The sequence below is a fragment of the Trachymyrmex cornetzi genome, unplaced genomic scaffold, assembly GCF_001594075.2.
Source record: "Trachymyrmex cornetzi isolate Tcor2-1 unplaced genomic scaffold, Tcor1.1 scaffold61, whole genome shotgun sequence".
NCBI classification, from domain to species: domain Eukaryota; kingdom Metazoa; phylum Arthropoda; class Insecta; order Hymenoptera; family Formicidae; genus Trachymyrmex; species Trachymyrmex cornetzi.
In genome coordinates, this window is record NW_017299926.1 from 3,071,181 (window position 1) to 3,092,589 (window position 21,409).

At 33.2% G+C, this 21,409-nt stretch overlaps 3 protein-coding genes across 8 annotated transcripts in view; 1 reads left to right on the forward strand and 2 right to left on the reverse strand.

Moving 5' to 3' along the window:
- The window catches only part of LOC108766639 (uncharacterized), a 40,151-nt gene extending 34,775 nt beyond the window's left edge, over positions 1–5,376 (forward strand). The window contains exons 5-6 of the mRNA XM_018516047.1: positions 3–171; positions 2,871–5,376. Of these exons, the coding sequence (XP_018371549.1) occupies positions 3–171; positions 2,871–3,250 (549 nt within the window). The 3' untranslated portion in view covers positions 3,251–5,376. The remainder of the gene's footprint in view (positions 1–2; positions 172–2,870) is intronic.
- Positions 5,377–9,231: 3,855 nt separating this feature from the next.
- LOC108766690 (PRKC apoptosis WT1 regulator protein) lies at positions 9,232–14,560 on the reverse strand. 5 transcript variants are annotated; one of them, XM_018516122.1, is made up of 9 exons: positions 14,156–14,559; positions 13,842–13,979; positions 13,576–13,724; positions 12,785–12,908; positions 12,508–12,604; positions 11,718–11,825; positions 11,129–11,169; positions 9,936–10,092; positions 9,234–9,732 (listed from the first exon to the last, which is right to left on the reverse strand). In XM_018516122.1, exons 2-9 carry the CDS (start codon positions 13,856–13,858, stop codon positions 9,547–9,549), a joined length of 879 nt encoding a protein of 292 aa, XP_018371624.1. In that variant the 5' UTR covers positions 13,859–13,979; positions 14,156–14,559; the 3' UTR covers positions 9,234–9,546. The 5 variants fall into 5 exon arrangements, with proteins under 5 accessions (XP_018371625.1, XP_018371624.1, XP_018371622.1 ...); XM_018516120.1 differs by having other exon boundaries at positions 9,235–9,732; positions 12,508–12,634; positions 13,851–13,979; XM_018516119.1 differs by having other exon boundaries at positions 9,235–9,732; positions 12,508–12,634.
- A 4,747-nt stretch (positions 14,561–19,307) lies between these two features.
- LOC108766689 (uncharacterized) lies at positions 19,308–20,936 on the reverse strand. Of its 2 annotated transcripts, XM_018516117.1 has the most exons (3): positions 20,868–20,936; positions 20,454–20,743; positions 19,308–19,986 (listed from the first exon to the last, which is right to left on the reverse strand). In XM_018516117.1, exons 1-3 carry the CDS (start codon positions 20,869–20,871, stop codon positions 19,375–19,377), a joined length of 906 nt encoding a protein of 301 aa, XP_018371619.1. In that variant the 5' UTR covers positions 20,872–20,936; the 3' UTR covers positions 19,308–19,374. The 2 variants fall into 2 exon arrangements, with proteins under 2 accessions (XP_018371619.1, XP_018371618.1); XM_018516116.1 differs by lacking the exon at positions 20,868–20,936 and having other exon boundaries at positions 20,454–20,795.
- Positions 20,937–21,409: the final 473 nt, after the last annotated feature.

Consider the following 21,409-nt stretch of genomic DNA (forward strand, 5'->3'; position numbering starts at 1 on the left):
CCGCCGATCTGCAGCTATTGCGCGCCCTCGGCGCCACCCGGGTGTTGAACGTCACCTCACAGTTGCCCGGCTACCACGAGGAGCGGGGTATCACGTACAGGCAGATACCCGCCTCGGACTCCGGCCATCAGAACCTCAAGCAGTACTTCGAGGAAGCGTTCGAATTCATCGGTGAGGGTGAAATTTCTTTCGATTATTTTAAATTTTTCTCTTTTTTTTCTTCTACTATTAGAGGGAGCAGAGAAGAGGTTTCTATAAGAGTTTAAATTTAAACGAAAGACTGTCATTTTTTTTTTAAACCAGAGACGTAAAAAGAACCCAAATAACAAGCATGTCCAAAAAGGGAACGTGAGATGTCTTACAAACATCTTGAGGATATTTTTATAATATGATGTCAGAAAGACATCTTGATGACATCTCTCTTTAAAATTCTATCAACGTTTTCCTTCATTTATTTAAAGAAGAGAAAGAAAGCTACCTACTCATTACGTTTATATTTAGAACAATTATACTTTCAATTGCAGAGAACATCGCGATAGTATTTTACATTGATGTCATCTGTTTAGTTTCTTAAAAATAACAGTTGTTTGTAATTTGATCGAAGAATGTTGTCGAGAAAACGATTGTACTAATTGCTTAGGAACATTTCCTTTTTCTGGAACACAATTTAAAAGCATCAAATAATTCGAAGTCGACGCGCCATTCCTTGATTCACGATATCGCGAATCCACGTGATGATCGTCGCAATTTCCACGATTACACAGACGGCACACTTCCTGCCGTCCTTCTTCCGGTCGCTCCGTTGCGTTCATTCCGTTATTTCGCGGCAAGTAGTAGTAGGCCCATGGACGGAAACAGGGTGTAACCAGGCGTTTCCGGTGGACCATTGAACCAGAGCGCCCGAACGGCAGGAGACCAGAAGAACCTTCCATTCATGAAGGCATGAGTCATGCGCGCGCGCGCGCATCCGTGAAACGTAAGAGACCTCCCCCTTCACCCTTTGACCCTGCGTTCTCTTTCCTCCTTCATCCTTGATGTTGATTCCTTCTCTCGCGCGTTTACGCGATGTTCTACGCGTGCATCACGCATCTCCGAGGAGACGAGAGGAGAGGAGAGGAGAGGAGAGGAGAGAGAAAGGAATTACGCATGGAAAGGAAGCAGAGCGGCAGTCGTGCGTGGCGATTGTAAGGGCTCGAAAAGGGACGAGAGAGAGAGGGATGGAAGCAGGACGGAGAGAGATGGAGGGAAAACTGGCCTCCCCCTGAACGTGCAACTGGTGGAATGCCGGTTGAATAAACTGACTCTGCACCCCGTCGCCGTTGGCACTCGATTCTGAAGTTTACTTTTGAGAAACTCATTCCTTCACGCATCATGATTCACTTAATCGCAAATTCGAGTAGTCCTCTTTTTTTCTTTTCTTTTGTCCGGACTTACAATTTTTTTTACTATTTATCTTCTCCGCTGAACTCTAATAAACAAATATTACATCGATATTATAATTTCTCTTATTCAACATTGTAATTCTTATGAAGGCACATGTATTATATGCATGTACATTATTATTATTTATATTGATGAGTAGAAAATTACAATATTGATGTAATGTTAGTTTGTGTTTAGCAAACAGTTGAAACGTAAAGAAATTAAAAATATCTTATTTCCTTTTTTATTATGATAGACTTAAAAATGTTCGGATTATTATTATTTACATTAAGTCTAATAAAATATTCAAGTTTGCGTAACTAGGTCTGTTCTTTTTAGCTAAAATTCTTGCACGATTCATCTTTCTTCCTTTTCTCTCCACGTTGGAGAGAAAAAGAGAAAAGATGTACTGTGCAAGAAGTTCAACTAAAAAGAACAAGCCCACTATCATTCTTCTTTTTTTCTTTGGCCAGACCATGCAGTTTTCTTTGCAACATGTGTCTTTGCAACATGTCCCTCTAATCTTTAAAGGGAGTCTATTTTTTAAATGGCTTTTCTTGTGTAAGATTTATTATAATTTATTTTTTTTTATTGTATTCCTCGTCTCAAAATATGATACTGTTTCAATACCACTACAATGGCTTCCCCATCCTAAACGTTAAAAGCATTCGGATTGTCATTGGGGTCTAGTAAAATTTCGAAATGCAGGGTCAAAGTTATCTTTCGAAAGATGCGATCAACTTGGCGTACGCAGTCGAATTCTCTCGCGGTGCGACATAACGTTTGCAAAGTCTGCATAGGATCCGGGCAGTGTAGTGACTCACGCTTGCGATACGATAGCGTCCCCCATATATTGCATAACCTGAGTCGGTCGTTCGGGTTTCACGACTGTTTCGCTTCAACGTTTATGAGCTCGACTTGTTCATATTTTTCAAAAGCACGCGTTGCACAAAACAATTCCGTGTAAATCTTGAAATCTTTGTAAGTCCCAAATTAAACGCAAACTTTCAACACTGCAATAAAGTGACAACATATATTCGATGTTAATCTATATCTTGCAGATTAACATCGAATATATGTCTTTAATCGCAATATATGTAGTTTCTTGAATAATTACGAAATGCAATAAAGCGTTTAAAAATATTACTAACATTTTTTATTTTTAATTGAAAAGAAATTAAACCCAATAATTTCCAAATGTACTATTGTTTTTTCATGTATTCTTTCTGTTGATTCTTTTTTTTTAGAGAGAGAGAGAGAGAGAGAGAGAGAGAATTTAAGATTATTATTAAATTATAAATAAAAATCGGAGCAGTTACTTTTTCTTATTGTAATTGAAAAATGATAGGTTTTTCTTCGATCCTCGAATAATTTTTTTATCAGTATTGTTATAAAAAAAAAGGAAGAAAATACGCATTTATCATCTCGCAATTTGTCTTTTATTCCAGAGGAAGCGCGGAAAGCCGGAAGCAGCGTATTGGTGCACTGTCAAGCTGGTGTGTCGCGCAGCGCAACAATTGCGATTGCTTACATAATGCGACACAAAGGCCTGTCGATGGTGGAGGCGTACAAACTGGTGAAGAACGCGCGTCCGATCATCAGTCCGAACCTGAACTTCATGGGTCAGCTGTTGGAGCTCGAGCAGGGTCTGCGGGCGTCCGGTGACGTCGCCAACTCTGCGCCAGAGGAGCCCACGACGACGACGGCAACGTCAACGACGACAACGACGTCGACAACGGCGACGACGACGACGAGTAGTTGTCACCAGTGTAGGTGGAGTCATCAGCCTAACAGCGAGGAGGTGGTCACCTCTGGCTGCAGTGTCTGAGACCACGCTCTTCTCTCGTATCTTCTTCTTCTGGTCTCTCTTAAGAGTACCGGATCGTCGGCGACGGCGTCGGTGCGTCGCGAAGACGCAAACATATCCCGAGAGAGCGAATGTCGATATCCTTCCTGCGTTTCTTCGCGACAAACCTGGACGATGAACGAATGCAGTTCGCGGGATCGCCGATCGCCTGAAGATACTGGATTCAACTATAGGAAGATTCTGCAAATATGAACAATGTGATGCCCTCGGCATCTTTTCTTGATATCCCGAAACGCGGAATTGTCAGTTTTCCCAATCTTCGCACAATATTTGAGTTGTCACGTTTTTTCAACTCAGGCTCTTTAGCCTAGAAATTATTGGCTCTTAAGTTTTTTTTTTTTTTTTAGAATTAGTACATTTTTTCCCGAATTCCGTGTCTTCGGGACGACCATTCAATTAAAAATGGTGAAGTCAAACTGCCGAACTGACAAATCGTGACTTATTAAGGGACTCGAAGGGATATAAATGTGTGAAGAAAATACATCGTATTTTTATGAAAATTTTGATTTCTCTCTGTGGATAATTAAATTATTATTTCCTATTAGTGCCAATGCAAATTAGTCCGTATGCTCCATATGCAAGAATAAATCAGTTTGTAAACGTTATGAATGCGATGTGCCTTCTTCATACATAGTACATCTAAGAAAAAAAGATAGTTACGGGTTAGATTCTCTACTGCGGAGAGACAAAATATATGGCAGGGAGCGTATTTCACATAAAAAGAATTTAACCACGCTCGCTTCCAGCTTCGATAACGAGCAACAGCGCGTCGCGATTATTTATTTTCGAACGACGTTCGCGCGAACAGTGAACATAACTTGTACTTACGACACACGGTGTTCCATAATACGCCTGGTCGAGTCAATAGGGAGGCAAGTAAAACGTACAGAATGTTCGCCTACGAGCTTCTCATTAAACGATTGACTATCGTCTAGCAATGTTTATGCAAGAAAATGCAAGGAAGCAAGATACGAAATCGACGGAAGTGACTGTTCCAATGATTAATTATAGGCAGCTTATATAACATTGAAAGAAACTCAGGACAAAACGTTGAAAATTTGTTTCTAATGTTGATCATTAGAAATTTCTGAGTTTCTATTAGAAAAATATTAAACGTACATAATTATTCATGAATAATAGTACTACTCTCTTACGAAATTTTTAAACTTCGAAGATGTAACTTTTGTATATTAATGTGAAGAGACAGATTAAGCCAGCGTAGCACGCACAAAAAGCAAATGAATCAAAATTGATAAAACCAATGTTCTTTAATCTTCCTACTTCCTAGGCATAATACTTTTTCAATGATCAACTAGTAAAACGCGCGCTTGCCTTTCAATTGACTCCTGCAAATCAGGCATGAATTTTTAGTAGAAGAATTATTTTCCGTATGGAGAAGATAAAATCGTCGACATGTACGGGGTGTCACGAGGATAATATCGCAAGATTCTAGTCTCTTGACTAACAATAATGCTTTTGCAGTGATAGAGTCTCAGGTAATTCTACTTCCGATATAATGTAGTTTCTGTTAAGTGACGTTAATGAGAACGGTAACAATTCAATTAATTTTCACCGGATTGATGAACGTGGAATCGATAAACGTTAAACGTGATAGATACACGTTCGAAGGAATTTGGTTTAGAGACCTATTCCGATGCAAAAACAATATTCCAAGAGAAATATATTTTTATAATATTATAGCTGTGTTTTCAGCTGGCATTTTATTTTGTGTGGACAAATAAAGGATTATTTTGTATTATTTTCAAAAATTTTTATTTAGACTGGAATATGTTATTTAATAAAATACAAAACGTATGCGATTATGGCGAAGAAAGTAGAATTTTTTTCCGAGTACACGCAATTCTACTACTAATACAATATTGCTCATAAGTATTTGTCCATTTACTAAACTTGTTAATTATAGTATCACTATGCAATATTATAGAAATATTGTAGAGATGGAATTAAAAAATCCCAACAAAACAGCAACATTGTAATCTATCCAAGAAATATTTCATTAATTTTTCTATACTGTATGGATATTTTCCCCAAGATTAAAGATGATGATTTTTACCTTAAAAATCTTTTTATCTAATAATAATGCAATCGATGCTTTATTATCTATTTTATTCTAAAATAAAGTATGATCGTCTTTTTATTTAAAAATAAAATAAGATTGTTTCTATATTTAGAATATAAAAGGTTGTAAATGTGGTAGGCAAATACTTTCGAGCTGTAGTGTATTTCTTCTCTCGAGGCACCCTGTACATCAGCATCACGTAAAATGGAATGTTAATTTATAATGATGAGTCTTCTATGGAAGAAAGGAACTGTTCATTAAGTAAAATCGAAACGATAACGTTAACGATTATACATGTCGATAAATTAAAAAACGATGCTAAAAGAGAGAAGGAGAGAGAGAGAGAGAGAGAGAGAGAGAGAGAAAGCGCTAAGATGTAGGAGAGAAGAACAATAGGTATAATAAAACGTATCGATCGAAACTATAAATCGAGAGCGAGGGAGTTCGCCTGTCCACGTCTGCATTTTCGATTTGCGGCGCGGTTGATATTTGATAAAGAAGAAATAATAAATAATATATCGTTCACTGAAAATAGCTTAGTTCGTTAAGCTCCCTTAGCATTTAAGGATCTGGTTGAGGTCCAACCATCGTGATCTAGTCGTTTGTTGGGATAATGATACGTACGATGATGCGAATGAGACGAGCACGTGAAGCGTCAAGATGCTCTTGTAGTTTACGATAACCGGAAGAGTAATTGCGCAAAACGTATGTAATTATTAGACGGTAAGATACAAGGAATTCTTTTTGCAAAGATAGGAATTGAAGGATTAGTTTCTGTTGTTTTGTACATGAGCGCTCCATGCACATTTGTCCAGACAAATTGCTCTTAAATATACGACCAAACACGATGCAAGCGAATGCTCCAAAGTGAAGGTGCGTCAATTTTTACAGCTCAGTTTGCCATGGTAGACGAGAATTACTGCCATGCAAACAACGATCTCGCGGTTCGATCAACGAAATATCACGTGGTCGTGGATGGCGCTTCTTGTTAATGACTTAATTACAGCCGACAATAACTTCGTGATGAAGCTAATATCGTGAATCGCGGGAGGAGAGTTGCGAATGACGGTGGAAAGAGAGAACCAAGTTCCTTAGGATTTTGTCTACGAAACGACGAATTCGGTTAATTAATTCAATCTTGAAACAAAACGGTACATATCAGCGAAGCGTTGCCTTGCGATGAACGACAGAGAACTGAAAAAAAAAATAGTCGTAGAGGCGCACGGTGTAGACAATTAAACGATATAAACAATTAGTTACCTTGCCAGCGATGCGGAGAAGAGATGGTTGATATAATAGAAGCGTAGTACCTGTTGCAACACAAAGTGTGCATGTGTTTTATCGAAACACTGGCAATAATCAATACGACGATTTGCGATAAATCACGGCGTTTTTCATTAATCAAACGGCAGCGTAATTAAAACGGTTAATTAATCACCGTTTGAGTCTTCAACACGCGATGTGTTTCTCCCTTGAGACTCTTTGTAGCGAATGGACAGAACTGGAGAATAAATCAGATTTTCAATAAAAAATGCACTTGTTAATACTTTCGCTTATTTTGTCGACCTTTCTATTCGTCGACAAAGCTCATTTTTTAAAAGTTTTTTTCAGTCTGATTTAATTTCCGGTTTTATTTACATTTATTTTTTATTGCATATCTAATTTATTCATAAATTTTACTTGAATTTTATTTAGTCTTTGAAATCCAATCGACATTTTTGCATTAACTGCTAATCAAAAAATTATAGTCTTCTTAAAAGGTTTAAAGAAATTATTTTAGAAATGTAGGTATCAGCCCTGAAAAATATTCTTTCACAATTAAATAGATACGTTTGTCGTATAAATACAATCAAACTGGCAATATTTATTGCACGTCGTCGTATCTTTTTATTGTTAATAAAGAATGCGTGCGAAGGGCCGCTTGCCCTTTCGAGATGTTTGCGCCTTATGAAAGTATCTTCTTGTGAACCAATCGATATTTCTCTTTAAATGCGACATAAAGTATTTTAACAAAGTTTTATACATCGTTTTGAAAAATTACACGTCGTAAAGCTTTACGGGTCTAACTGTTTCCGGGGTCTTTTAGTGGAATAAGTTGCGATAACGGGATAAATAGAAGGATTTAAAGCGTACATTTCGAAAGGATAAGAGCAACGGGCGAACATATAAGGAAATGGGGACGGTTTTGAAGATGGGAGACCCCAAATATGTATGATCGGATCCCAACGATTTGTAATGTACAGCTACGTAGTGATTAGGAAACATTAGCGTAAAGATGTAACTATATTGCGTATGTGCGTGCAAGTATTGTATTATATTAAAAATTTATTTAGTTATTTTATGAATAAAAAATGCAAACTCTTTTTGCCGGTTCACATTGGGGACTGTTTCAATGCCACATTTCCGCGTACGCCACTGATCGGGCGAGTCTCTATCTTATCTCACTTTAAACCACACAACTTTAAATGGAAATTAGTTGAAAAGAAATTATTCATGCAGAATGATTACATCAATGAGTGTACAGAAAAACAAATGCAAGAAACTTTCCTCTGTTTTAAATGAGCCTTTACTTATCTTTAATACGTTGGAAGGAACGAGGACTGAAGTACGATAAATCATTGAATGGCTGGCAATAAAAGTTTTTTTTTTAAACAATTTTACATATTCTCGTTACATTGTCCCGCGTATTACACACAAGTTCATCCTAATCAAATGCATCGCTATAGAATTATCTGCGTGTCTATATGTACATAGAACTTTGTACGCGGCTCGTGGTATAATAATAATATTAATAGTAATAAAATAATAAAATAATTCATAATCTTACATTATTATGTGTTGCAAGTATAAAATTTACATAGAACGTCCATTCTTAATTATTACAATAGAAAACGGATTAAGTTGTTTATGTCATAATCGGCACTTTCAATGTATATCTCTTGCGTTTATCTAGCTTTAGCTTGATTGAAAATATATCGAAACAAAAAATGGCAATTAATCGGCAATAAAGATAGCAAATATATCAATAATAAACGTGCGATCTGTGTCTGCGATGAAGCTCTGCAAGTGATTTAATCGTCACAATATCTTTACAAGGTCGAGGATTGCTATTGTTTTTTACAAAATGTAACTTGCATTGCAGCTTGCAAAGATATATATTTATACTTTCCGCAGCTAACACTGTGATTAGAGAATTATCTGTTTATTTATAATGACTCAATTTGTGATACGCACTAAAGTTAGGTTTACTCTACTTAGGTATATTTTCCTTATTGCCTAGGATGATCCATAAATCATGCATCAGAGAAAAAAATCAATTACCACGAATGCAATGCACAAACATATTCTTTTAGTTTTATTAAATTAAATATCTAAACTTTATCACTATCAATTTAAGTTTTTTTTAACTTTCATTACAAGCTAATTCGCATTTACATATTTTAAATTCTCAGCCTTTCATTACAAAAAAATAGGACTCAACATAATGTATGACTCTCAATTATCTTACAGGTTCATAGCCACCAATAAGAGGAAAAAGAAGCATGAGAGAAAAATTTTTCTGTACTATTTTCTTTCTCTTTTAGACTTTACTTTTTATAAAAATTGAAAATATAAACCTCATTCGTACATGAAAAAAGCTTTAAAAAAATTCAATAGAGGAAGAATAAACTCATTCTTAAATTATTTTATATCATATCAAATAAAAGAAAGCATACAATATATCACAAAAACGATTAAAATGTTTAGTGCATACAATTTTTACTTTAATAAATTTAATAATTTTCCAAAAATCCAAATGTAACGAATAGATTCTATTAGTTTAACACTCGATAGAGAAACCATTAAATCATTCTTCAATTACTTTGCATTTTATAATACATAAATATACATGTATATCACAATATCAACAATGATTAAAATAGTTAACATAATACCGGATTTTCAGTCATTCAGCCGATGGCTGCTGCAAATCTCCTAACAATTACAAAATTAGGATATGATGCAAAAATTAAATTTCCGTAGGACAAGAAAATCGTTTTTGCAAATGAAAGAGAAGTACTAAGAATAATAATCAAGGGATCAGCAAGATGCGCGACTTATGGCTCATCCTGCAGCTCGGCGATTATCATAAAGAGCAAAGAGCCAAAAAGGCGTGATGTTTATTACACGAAGAGGATTAGTTGCTGGCTAATGCTGCCATTGCGCGAATCAGCGTAGCATTCTCCTCGCGAAGTCGATCTCGTTCCAGGGTCATCTCATGCTGTTGCTTTAAAAGACGAGCCTCAAGCGCCATTATTTTATGGTCCCGATCTTCCAGAAGAGATAGCAGCCTTCTATTTTCCTCTTGCGCTCGTTCAATTAGCTATAAATCGCATCGTATTTGATTATTGTATTGCCAAGCTATACGATTATAATTAATATAATAGAAAATAGATCCAGAGTAATAAAATTTCGAAATGTGTTTCTTTTGTAAAAAGTTAGCTTAGTTTATGTACGCGATTCATGGTGGAAGTATATTACTTCCACCATGACACGATTACGCATATTAGGTTATTAATGACTCACTTCGTGCGGGTTGTCGCCTGTTGGCGTTGGTAATCGTGGTCTTACAGTCGTATTGACAGACGTTTGTGGTTCATGATTGCCATGATCCGATTGATTAATGCTGTCGGACTGATTGAGAGAATCGAACTCTTCGTCGTCGGCCTCCAAATCAGAATGACTAAAATGCAAATGTCAACGATCACATGTAAATCATATTTCATTTATCGCACAGATATTGATTATTAGGTTCCATTAGTAATATTTATGCAAATATTTATAAATTGCATTAGGCACGACCATCGATGCAGATACAAAGAATATTACAATTATAAATATTGTATTTTATTACGTGTTTTAATTTTAGTATAAATATATGTTGCTTGTTTATTTAAGAGTTTTTAGAGAATCTTGTAATATATATTGGTATAGTAAGCATATACAATAAGATTTTACAAGTAAATATCTGAATAAAGATAATAATTATTATTTGAAGTATTTGTAATAAATTTTATATAAATGAGATAAAAAAATATCTCATGATTTTTATTCGTACGACTTAATACATTTTATTCTGAACTATTCATTTTATAGTTACTGCAATCAAATTTTTCAAAATTTTATATTTAATTTACGATATTAAAACAAAAAAACGAGTAATTATTTTTTAATTGTTGCATAATAATATAAACTTACATAACATGGCTGTTAAATTAATTTATCGTTAATAAAAAAAAATTTATACTTTTCAATCTTTTTTTTTTAATACATTTAAGATCAATTACTTCGTGCATTATATCCTTTGTATTGCAACAAGTCTTTTACATTTGAATTTCATTTTTGCGAATTACTTCATTGTGTTATTATTGCTGTTTTATGTTAATGTCAATATATATTTGGAACATTATCAGTTGGGAATGCACTTGGGAATGTACGTAGGTTTCGGAAAATGTATTGGATTAAGTAATTTGTTAGTCGAGAGATTAATCAAGCATTCTACTAGCTCTATCGTACTTCGTACAGGTCGTGCCTAATAATGGTTCTTCCGATACGACGTAACGCACTTACCAACTGTACCTAACTATACATGACCTGTATGAAGTACGGTAGTGCCTAGAAATCAGTTATGACTCATTAAAAAAGGCAGTTAAAGATAATTATTGTACTATACTGATTTCGCAATTATCATTAATTACATGTGAATCTGGGTGAAATACCTTTTATTTCGCCTTTGTGTGTATATTCTGGCATTCCTCTCCTGCAAAATGCATATTTATAAGTAACTTTAAAATATCAATGTCTTGAAACGTAAGAAATCCTAATACAAATTCTAACTTGCTGCTATTTTACTATTTCTTTTTGCTTACCATATATCATTACATATACCGTTAGTTTCAAGAAAAAAGTCATTATTCGAAAGTGTATTTAAAAGTTCGCGTTTTATTGAAACTTCTGTTGTGCAATTTTAGTTGCAACTAAATTATTTCGAGAGCCGGAAATTGATTTTTTGTAATGACTTTTTCTAGATTGTAACTATAATACACAAAATAAATAATAATTTCTAATAACAAATTAATTTCGTCTGATACATCGTCTATTTGCAATTATAGATATGTATATGCGTAGGGAGAATATAAAATATAAAACTTAAATTCCCCTTTTTCTCTCAACTTTCGATTACAAAGAAATGTACAGCATAAACTGTGTGTAAACTAATTTCGGTCTTCTCATACGAATTTTTTCCAATGTGCGCATTTGTCGGAACATTCTGCATAAAAAGTAAAAAATGGAATTGACTGCACTTACTTCTATCAATTCGTGATCAAGAAATTCATTGTGATGCGTGTTGTGCTTAGTTTCAAGGCAAGTGCCGCTAAGCTCTTCCTCGTCTTCCCCCGTACTACCTCCAGTGCTCTGAGAAATTATGCGTTTTACCAAATGTCCGAGATATTTTTACAACATTTAAATATTCAAAAATAATGAGCTATATCCCATAAGTAATAATGATATTAAACTTATCATGATAATTCATGAAAAATTTTAACCTATTTAAATTAACATTTTTATTATTGTAACTACAAAAAGCTATCATAACCTAACGGTTGTTTTATTGAGACTTTTTGTCATGATTTAAGGACAATAGTTTGCTTTTATCTACGGACTTTTTGCTAATACATGAGATCAATTTCTCCTTAAAAGCTTGGTAAACAAAAAAAAAGCAATTTTAATCAATTTAATTATCAAAATTTTAGCTAAAATGCTAAAAATCTAGAATTTAATTCTAGATATAAAAGAACAAAATTGTGTATGTGTGTGTATTTGTATAAAAATTTAAGAGTAACTGAAAAAATCTCAAAACTTCAAAAAACTAGAAATACAAGATTGCAAAATGCAAGATTTCAACAATGTGTATATCCAGAAGTTCAATAATTCACAAATCCGCAGCTTAATATAAAAACTCAATAATTTTGAAGACCAAATATAGAACTGAAAAATTTTTTCAAAATTCTTTCTAGAAACACTATTATTATTATTATAATTCTCGTTATAATTTGATCGGTTACTTATGGGCTGATTGACGATAACAATGGCGAACCTCTGTCGACGGTAAATGTACGACTCCTGTGCTACGCCGTTTTTCTCGCAGTTTCCGTCGATCACGTTGCTGCTTCCCCTTGTTTATATGCGTTGGCCTGTGCAAACAGGATACGACACTAAAGACACTAGAACCAGATCCAGAAAGTATATTAGGCAATTACGTAAAGTTCCGTGCATCAAAGATGCTGTTGGCTAATGGACACTCCAAGCGCGACAATAAGTTTCTATTGGTTTTCTATCAGCTTTGTAAGCGTATGCGATCGCGATTTACATACCGGCCGGTCACACGTTTATCCTGTTTCCTTATTATGGGTTTACTCTGTTGGTTTTCATGTTCAGGCGGAAGCACGGGGTTGGTGTCGTAAGCGCCTTGTGATTCCTCCACATCGGGTGTATTCTCTGTAAATAGAAGGCACCGGAAGCAATTAGGTCGATAAGATTATAAATCTGATTACGCGTGATTTCTTGAATCGTCTTTCTATTGAGCCAAATCATTATTAAGTATTTACTTTATATTATTTATATATAGAATGACTCAAAAGCTATTAGCATTAATAACTGCTCCAATAAAAACAGCTGTTCAATTATCACTTCATGCTATTATGAAATAAAATTTAAACATATTTTCTTAGTGTTAAATATGCATTAAGAACAGATACTTTTTATATTTAATTTTTAGATACATAATTTAAAAGTTTGCAAAAATTCACACAACACACACACACACACACACACACACATTTATAAATATATATATATATGTATACTTTTGAGGCTTCCACAAGTATTTATTTCAAAGATGCCAGAGGACTTGCGAGTTATCGCGATGTCGTGATCCATTGCTAATTCAATTAGCAATGGATCACGACACGATAACCCGCAAACTTTCTAGTACCTTTAAAAAATTTATATATATTTAAATCAAATAAAAACGTTTATTAGATTTAGATTTATTATTTATCATGCATTATATATGTGTTTAAAATATGTTCAAGTTTAAACAAGCAGATTAACAAAAATCTTAAATCGCATGTTCGTAGACACTTCCGCAATTATCAACACGTACTTTGAAAGCTTATGGAAGACACATCTCCTGTCCTCGCCGGACCCACCCTGGCCCTAGCTGTCCTGATCCTGGATCTCCTGGATGTCAACTCAAAATCGTTGTCGAAGTCTTCCTGGCTGACTGAACTAGACGCCATACCGGTAATATCACTGCAACGCAAGACTTCAGCTTGAAACGCATATTCATCGCGCGCTCACGGGACATAAGCAGCACTACCCGCCGTAAGAATGTGCGTTTCGTGCAGAGGAAAAAAAATGAGTCCTTACAAAAAATACCTGGACATCTGAACAAAGGGTAGGTTGTGACGTGCGCGATACCTGCGGGAGGGCTTGATCTGGTTCCGTGCGGGTGTCCGTGAAGTTTAATAGCACTCAATCTATGCTACTGTCTCGTGGGACTCTCGTCTGAGAAAAAGGGAGGAGGAAAAGTCGAGAGGATAGTATCTTTGAAAAACGAAATTATGAGGAGAGAAACGAAAGAACACAAAAAGAGAAAGAAAAAAAATAAAAAAAAAAAGGAAAACGCAACGTGCGCAGGTAGTGAAACCCGTAATCGGAAACGGAGATAATCGAGGGATCACCTGAGGTGGTCCTTGGCTGCCGATTCGATGACTCACTGATGACCCGAACAAGGGATTGACAGCTGTCAGCCGACGTGAACAACGACTATAAACATCGACCGGAACAGGCGCATAGCTGGAGCGTGGCCGCGAGATCGGCGTATTGATCGTCGTGCTCGTGACAAGTAGATTGGAATCAAGGAAGTCGGCAACAGTGCTTGAAATCCACCGTCCGGCTGCGATTCACCGTCGACTGTGGGGTTCGTGGAACTGCTACGAGAACCACTAATGACCGCAAGTAAGTAGTAACTGCTATGCTCTCTTTGCTTGTTGTTCACTGCGCTAGGCCAGGCCGCCCCCACTTTTGGCGTGAGCACGATGCGTAGTATGTCAGGTGATAGACAGCACGGAGACTGGGAATGCGTTCAGAAAACACAGCCAATCGTGCGACCGCTTCAGTCACGGACGTAACGTAAATTGAGAACGGACACAAGAGCTGGAAGAGATTTATAGAGAGAAAGAGATATTTGAAACTTTATACTCTTGTCTTTCTCTCTTCGATTGAAGGAAGAGAAATAAGATCAGAGTGTGTATTCATAGTCTGTTCTTATTAATACGTCTTAAGTAATGTCTTAATTAAGGATTATTCATACTGGCTGTAATCTGTTAACTTATGCCGTAATCTGTAAGAATTGACCAATCATAGTCGAATTAGAGGAGAATAATCAACTATGATTGGTCAATTCGTACAGATTACGGCCAGTATAAATGATGCTTAGCGCCGAAACTACCGTGTCTCCTGATCCTTTAAGATGCATGTGATCTGTTTTGATGCTAAAGGGCTTTATACATGAAATGCATAACAGAGCATTATGCTGGATTCACACTGCATCCGATTTGCGTTGTACGATGCTCTTCAACCAATCAGAAAACAGAATTCCGATGATGCGAAGCAAAATCCATCGGAATCCTGTTTTCTGATTGATTGCAGACCGTCGTACGACGCAAATCGGATGCAGTGTGAATCCAGCATAAAGCTGGATTTTCATCTGACGCTACGACGCTCATTTTCAATGTCAAAACAGGTCACGTGATCAAAATTGACGCTTGATATTCGTCAATTTTGATCACGTGACCTGTTTTGACGCTGAAAATAAGCGTCGTAGCGTCAGATGAAAATCCAGCCTAAAGTCCGATGTCCACGATGCTAGAAATCGGTCCGAGATGTCGGACAGAGAAAAAATTAACAAATCACATTTGAACAATTTGATCACATGACCATTGCGATTGGTCAATGCTTTCTTCATCCGAGATCTCGAACCGATTTCTAGCATCGTGGATACAAGGCTATACCAATGGAGCTTTGATGCCCGCTTCCAATCAAAGGAGACGGGTCACATGATGCAGTTTGCCACTCTCTCCTTTTGAGGCTCTCTAGGGGTTTGTTCGTGTCGCATGCTCCAATATGTTCCAATATGCTCTTACCATAGCTCCTACTCACTCCAACGCGCTTGATAGAGTGAGTAGGAGCTATGGTAGGAGTATGTTGGAACATGTTGGAACATGCGACGCGAACAAACCTTAGGGCTACGTTTTACTTAACGCTCGCAACGCTCACGAGCATCGTTCGTCCTTGTTTAACATTTGATAAACGACAAGGATGAAATGATTCTACGAGCGTGTGAGCGGTAAGTGGAACACAGCCTAGAACGACCGTCAAGATTTGTTCTCCTCGTTTAGCATTGCTTTCTCTAGTGAGCATTGCTGCCGTGATCAATTTCACATGTCAGTTTGTTTGATCGATTCACACTACGTCTATGGTTTGAATGACTTTACTATTTGCCAGACGCAAAATAATCAATGCGAACGACTGCGTTCAGAAAATTCAGTGACTGTGTCATTTTGCTCTCATTTCGTTATTTAAAATGACTGTAGCGACGAAGCTAATATATGGTCTGTTTTCTGTTCCTGCACTAGACTGTTCTAGAATTCTCTTTCTCGCTTTAAACAAATATCAAATGTATATCTATCTCACTTTAAGTTCCAAAAGTGTACACTAGTTCAGCCACAAAAAACAGACCTATAAAATATATATATATTTTTAAAAATAAATATTGTAATTAAAGATTTAATTTTTTTGTTTGCAATAAATGTGTTTTTGTTTGTTAATTAAATATTTTCTTTTAATTAGTTAAAAAGCGTAATTATCAAAAGCTAACATATTGACAGATCATTTAAACTTGATCATGATTATTAAAATTTTTTATACTGTTTTTGCATTTCTTTCCTTTATTTCTCTCCCCTTGTAAGTTTTACATGTAATAAAATATAAACAAATTTAAAATAAATTCGTTCGTACAAAATTTATTTTTAATAAAGATATGAGAAATAATTTAATTCGGTAAAAAATTATTTATACATGAATATATATATATATATGTATAAACATACATAAATATTCATAAACATGTATAATTATATATGATATGTTCATATACATACCTCTTTCTTTTGTAAAATTACTTTTTAGTGTAATAATAATAGCAATGTGAAAACATAAAAAATAATTAGAGATAATTTTCGCATTGTTCGTTTTAGAAAAAAACAAGTTTAGAAAAATGTAAAAAAAATTGCTCATACACAATTATGCATAATTTTATATATAATTATACAAGTAATTTTTTTATATTTTTTAAACTTTGATTTTTTTTAAAACAAATAATGTGAAAATTATCATTTTAATTATTTTTAATGTTTTCATATTACTATTATTATTTTTATTACGCGAAAAAGTAATTTTACAAAAGAAAAAGATAGATATACGAAGATACATAATATGGACCTATTTCATATATGATTATGCATGTTTATGAATATTTATGTATTGTTTATACAGGGTGTATCTGAAATAATGTCCACTAATCATACAGTGCTATTCCTAATAAAAAACTGAGTCAAAAAGTCCTCTACCATTTTACAATTTTCACAATAGTTAACGAGATATTAATTTCTAAAGATTGCTAAATAAATGAATCAAATTAATGTATAAGACAATTTTAAGATGTCTTAAAGTTGTCTTATACGTCGATTTTTTAAACATTTTGCTCATCGGGTTAACTAAAAAAAAATATTGCGAAAATTGCAAAATGATAGAGGATTTTTCAACTCAGTTTTTAATTAGGAATAGCACTACATGATTAGTGGGTGTTATTTCAAATACGCCCTGTACATATTCATATTATACATCCTCATGCATGAACAATTTTTTACCGGGAATAACTTTACGATCAATACAAGAAATATTGCATATTATAGGTGCGTTTGGCAATGTAAATCTGAGATGCGAGCTAGCAGATGGCGTGCTTGATCACGTGATCTTCGAGCAATCCGAATGCCAAGAATTAATTCCGAATGCTACACAGCTGTAAACTGTCTTTTAAGATTAGATTATAAAATGAAATTGTTTATTTTTATAAATAAATAAAAAATACCCTATTAATTGAAAACTTCTTTCGCTTTACTAGAAACTGATAATAGTCTTATATATTAAAAATAGATCGTTACACATGAATGTAGTAGACTCATATATATGCAAAGTTTTCTTAAAAGAAAATACTACATTGCAAAATAAATTTCAGCAATTTACAAGTTATATCACTTGATTTATATTCGTTAGAGTCTTTAATATATTACTACAGTTTGACTTTATTTCATTCTATATGCAACATAAGCTTTGATCTAAAAATTAACTAGCAAATTCTTTGTTTTCAAATACGTAACTTTAAATTCATAAAGAGGAAAAGAATTAAAAATTTATTTTTCTCGTTAAATATCGTACATAATGTACTCCATCAATTTATATTTGATAGCATTTGTTCGAGCGTTTGTAGACTCAGATATTATAACAGTTTAAACACACTATTTGTAAAATAGAAGTATTAAAAGAGATGAATGTACGTTATGTGTTAATGAATCAGTTGGATACATTATCATAAATATGGAGGTTATGAATTTAATTTAGACGCGAAAATCTGTATTAGCTCGGTCTTTGAATCCGGAGTGGATCGAGCAGCTCAATTGGCAGAAAGATGCGAGTTGTCAAACGATTTTCGAGGTAAGAGCAAACGGACGCCTCCGATTTGTCGAACGCACCTAATATAGTATTAACATACATACGCAAAAATAAAATATTATATAATATTTATGTGAAAAAAATATCCAATTTATTTCGAAGAATCTATTTAATTATTAATATAACATATATCGATTATTAATTATTTATGAAAGTAGTTTACATATTTATATACTATAATAAAAAATTAACAAATAATATAACATATAAATGTAAATTGTTATAGATGCAAAATTTATAAAATTAAATTTAATAATTAAAGAAAAAATATTTAAAAAATAGAATATTCATAAAAAAAAGAATATTTAAGATAAATCTATTAGAATTTAATAATAAATTGTTATTATTTAATGCAAACGCACATACAAACGTGTGTTTTCCTCACATATAATTAATTATCTAAACGTTATAATGTCTGCTTATAAACTATTTTCAAATGACGAAGTATAAACTATATAAATTGTATTTTTTATCTAACAAATAAGAAAAGCTTTAGTATTACGTTAGAAAAAATTCACTTTTTTCCTATAATTAATTCTTGCAAAAAAGCAAATAATCAATCTGACATAGAAATCATTTAGATAGTCTTAAAAACAAATTTTATTGTCTATATAAAAAGCATATATTATTAAAACGTCGGTTTACTTTTACATCGCAATATGTAAGATAACTCAAGATTTTAATTAAATAAATTCTCGGGAAAAGTTAAAATAAATTTTTATGTAATGCAAAATAAACAGAAAACATTAATATTTCGAAGACACTAATTAAAACTTAATAATTGTTCTCTTCATTAAAAACAAAATATTTGATCTTGTGTCAGGGACATTTTTACAGAAACAATAACTTCACAGAATATATATATATAAATAGATAAAGATCATTCTATTTGATTAATTTCAAACGGTTCTTTTTTTTAATTTTAGGACCCGTGAAGATATTTCAATCAATATTTAAAAAATTAGAATTTTTAACTTTTACTTGGGAAAAAGTATATTTCAAAAAATTAAGCAAATTAAAATCAAAATAGGTACAGTTTAGCTTGTCTACTGCCACCTTTACGATCTCCAAGAGAATTCTTATGACGCATATCATTTTTGTTCCTCATTCATTTGCTCAAACATTTTTGCTCAAAGTGATTTGGTTTGTTACATCGAGAGCATATATATCCTTGAGCAGGGCACATAGATATAGCGTGATTTTTGCCACATCTAAAGCAATTTCTTACAACAGGAACTTTGCACAACCATGAGAAATGGTTTAGCTTACCACATTTTACGCACGTTTGGCCGAAAGCGCGACAACGTGACTGAACGTGACTCATTCCACATTTAGAGCAGTTAGACACATATTTTCCTTTACACTTATTCATAAAGTGATTGTATCCTTTACAATTGTCACATTGCACTCCATGAGCTGGACAACGATGTCTACTATGACAAGTACCACAGCGAATGCATTCCATTTCAGCAGGATTCAGATCAGAAGAAAGCTGCGTTTGTGTATCTTCGTGATTTCTTTGTGACATTAATTTTTCACATTGTTTCCAAAACAGTATAATGTTATCAAGATCCAACGATTGTAAATACGATACTAGTTCTCCCTTTGATTGTATAAAAATCATAGCTTTTCCCGTGAAATTGTAATTTTTAATATCTTTTATAATTTTCTCCTTCACAATATTCGTAGGATCATTATGTTTGCTTGTTACAGCAGCAAGCTGTAAAAAAAACATTTATAAATTTACATATTATTAACATGAATTAAAAAAGAATAAAAAGTACGAAGATAATTTTTTTATATTTTTAATATATATACATCAGCAAATAATTATCATTTCTTTTAATTATAAATTCTTTTGTCAATATAATTGATATCTTTATTAACTTTTTATAAAGATGTATATGATTTATGGATTATATGAAGCGATTGAAAAATGAAGTTTTAGCTAAGTAAATTTAAGATACAAAGAAGAAGTTACATAAAAAAAGAAAAAAAGTTTTTAATTTAGTATCATATTTTTACAGTCGTTTTATAATTAATTATAAAAGATATATATAAAAATAGAATTAATTCTGTACTCGTTGTGTTGTGATTTTAACATGTTATAATCGCATTTTAACAATATGCATTGTAAAAAATGATTTCGATTTACAATATTATAATACTGTTGAAATGTCAATTTACCATCAAGCAATCAATATATAGGTCGATACTTTCGCTTTCTTGCTTTTCTTTAAGTCCAAAAATGAAGAATATATCTAGTTTAAGTAAAACTATTTCCAGGTCTTTTATTTGATGAGCATTTTGGAAAAGTCTTTTATATACTTCTTCTCCATCCGGTCCAATTAACATTAATAATATAACTGTCCATTGATTCTTATACATTTCTTTAGCATCTTCTTTCTGCAGAAAAGATAAGAAATTCTGTTTCCACGCACACCAATTTCTACCAACGTTACGTTGTACTGTGATATCTAATGGTGGAAAGTTTTGCATTTTGTTAAATATATTCAACGTTTGAATTCCATTGTCTGCTATAAAAATAATAATGTATAATTTATATGAATCATCGCATTGAAGGAATATTGCATTACTTACCCATCTTTATCTTATAAATGTTTCTTTTGTGTTTTTATTTTTTCTTACTTATTTTTTATTTATTTATTTTTATTTTTTATTTTTGTTATGTATATCTTTCATTCAATTTTTATTGTGTAAATGTAGAATAACTCTGTGTGTCATATATAATTTCTTTATCGGCTTAATGAATTTCCTTATTGCTTTTTATTTTTGTTCCTACGTTTATTTTATCATCTTTATAAAAAATATAGTTATTATATAACAACAAAATTAATTATATTAATTAATTATATATCTAGTTGTAATCAAATATTTATGATTATACAAGAGAAATTTTTTTCTATAAATAGAAGAGAAAGTATATGTGCAAATAGAATATATAGTTTTAAGATAGAATTAATATAAATATCATTTCAAAATATCTCTCTGTGTGGTAGAAATTGAAAAAATAAATGCACTTTAATAAGGAAGTTTGCCTCTTATTATTATCATCTAAAAATACATACTGCCAATTACAATTACACGTAACGAAATGACATTATAATATTCTTGAGGCTTTC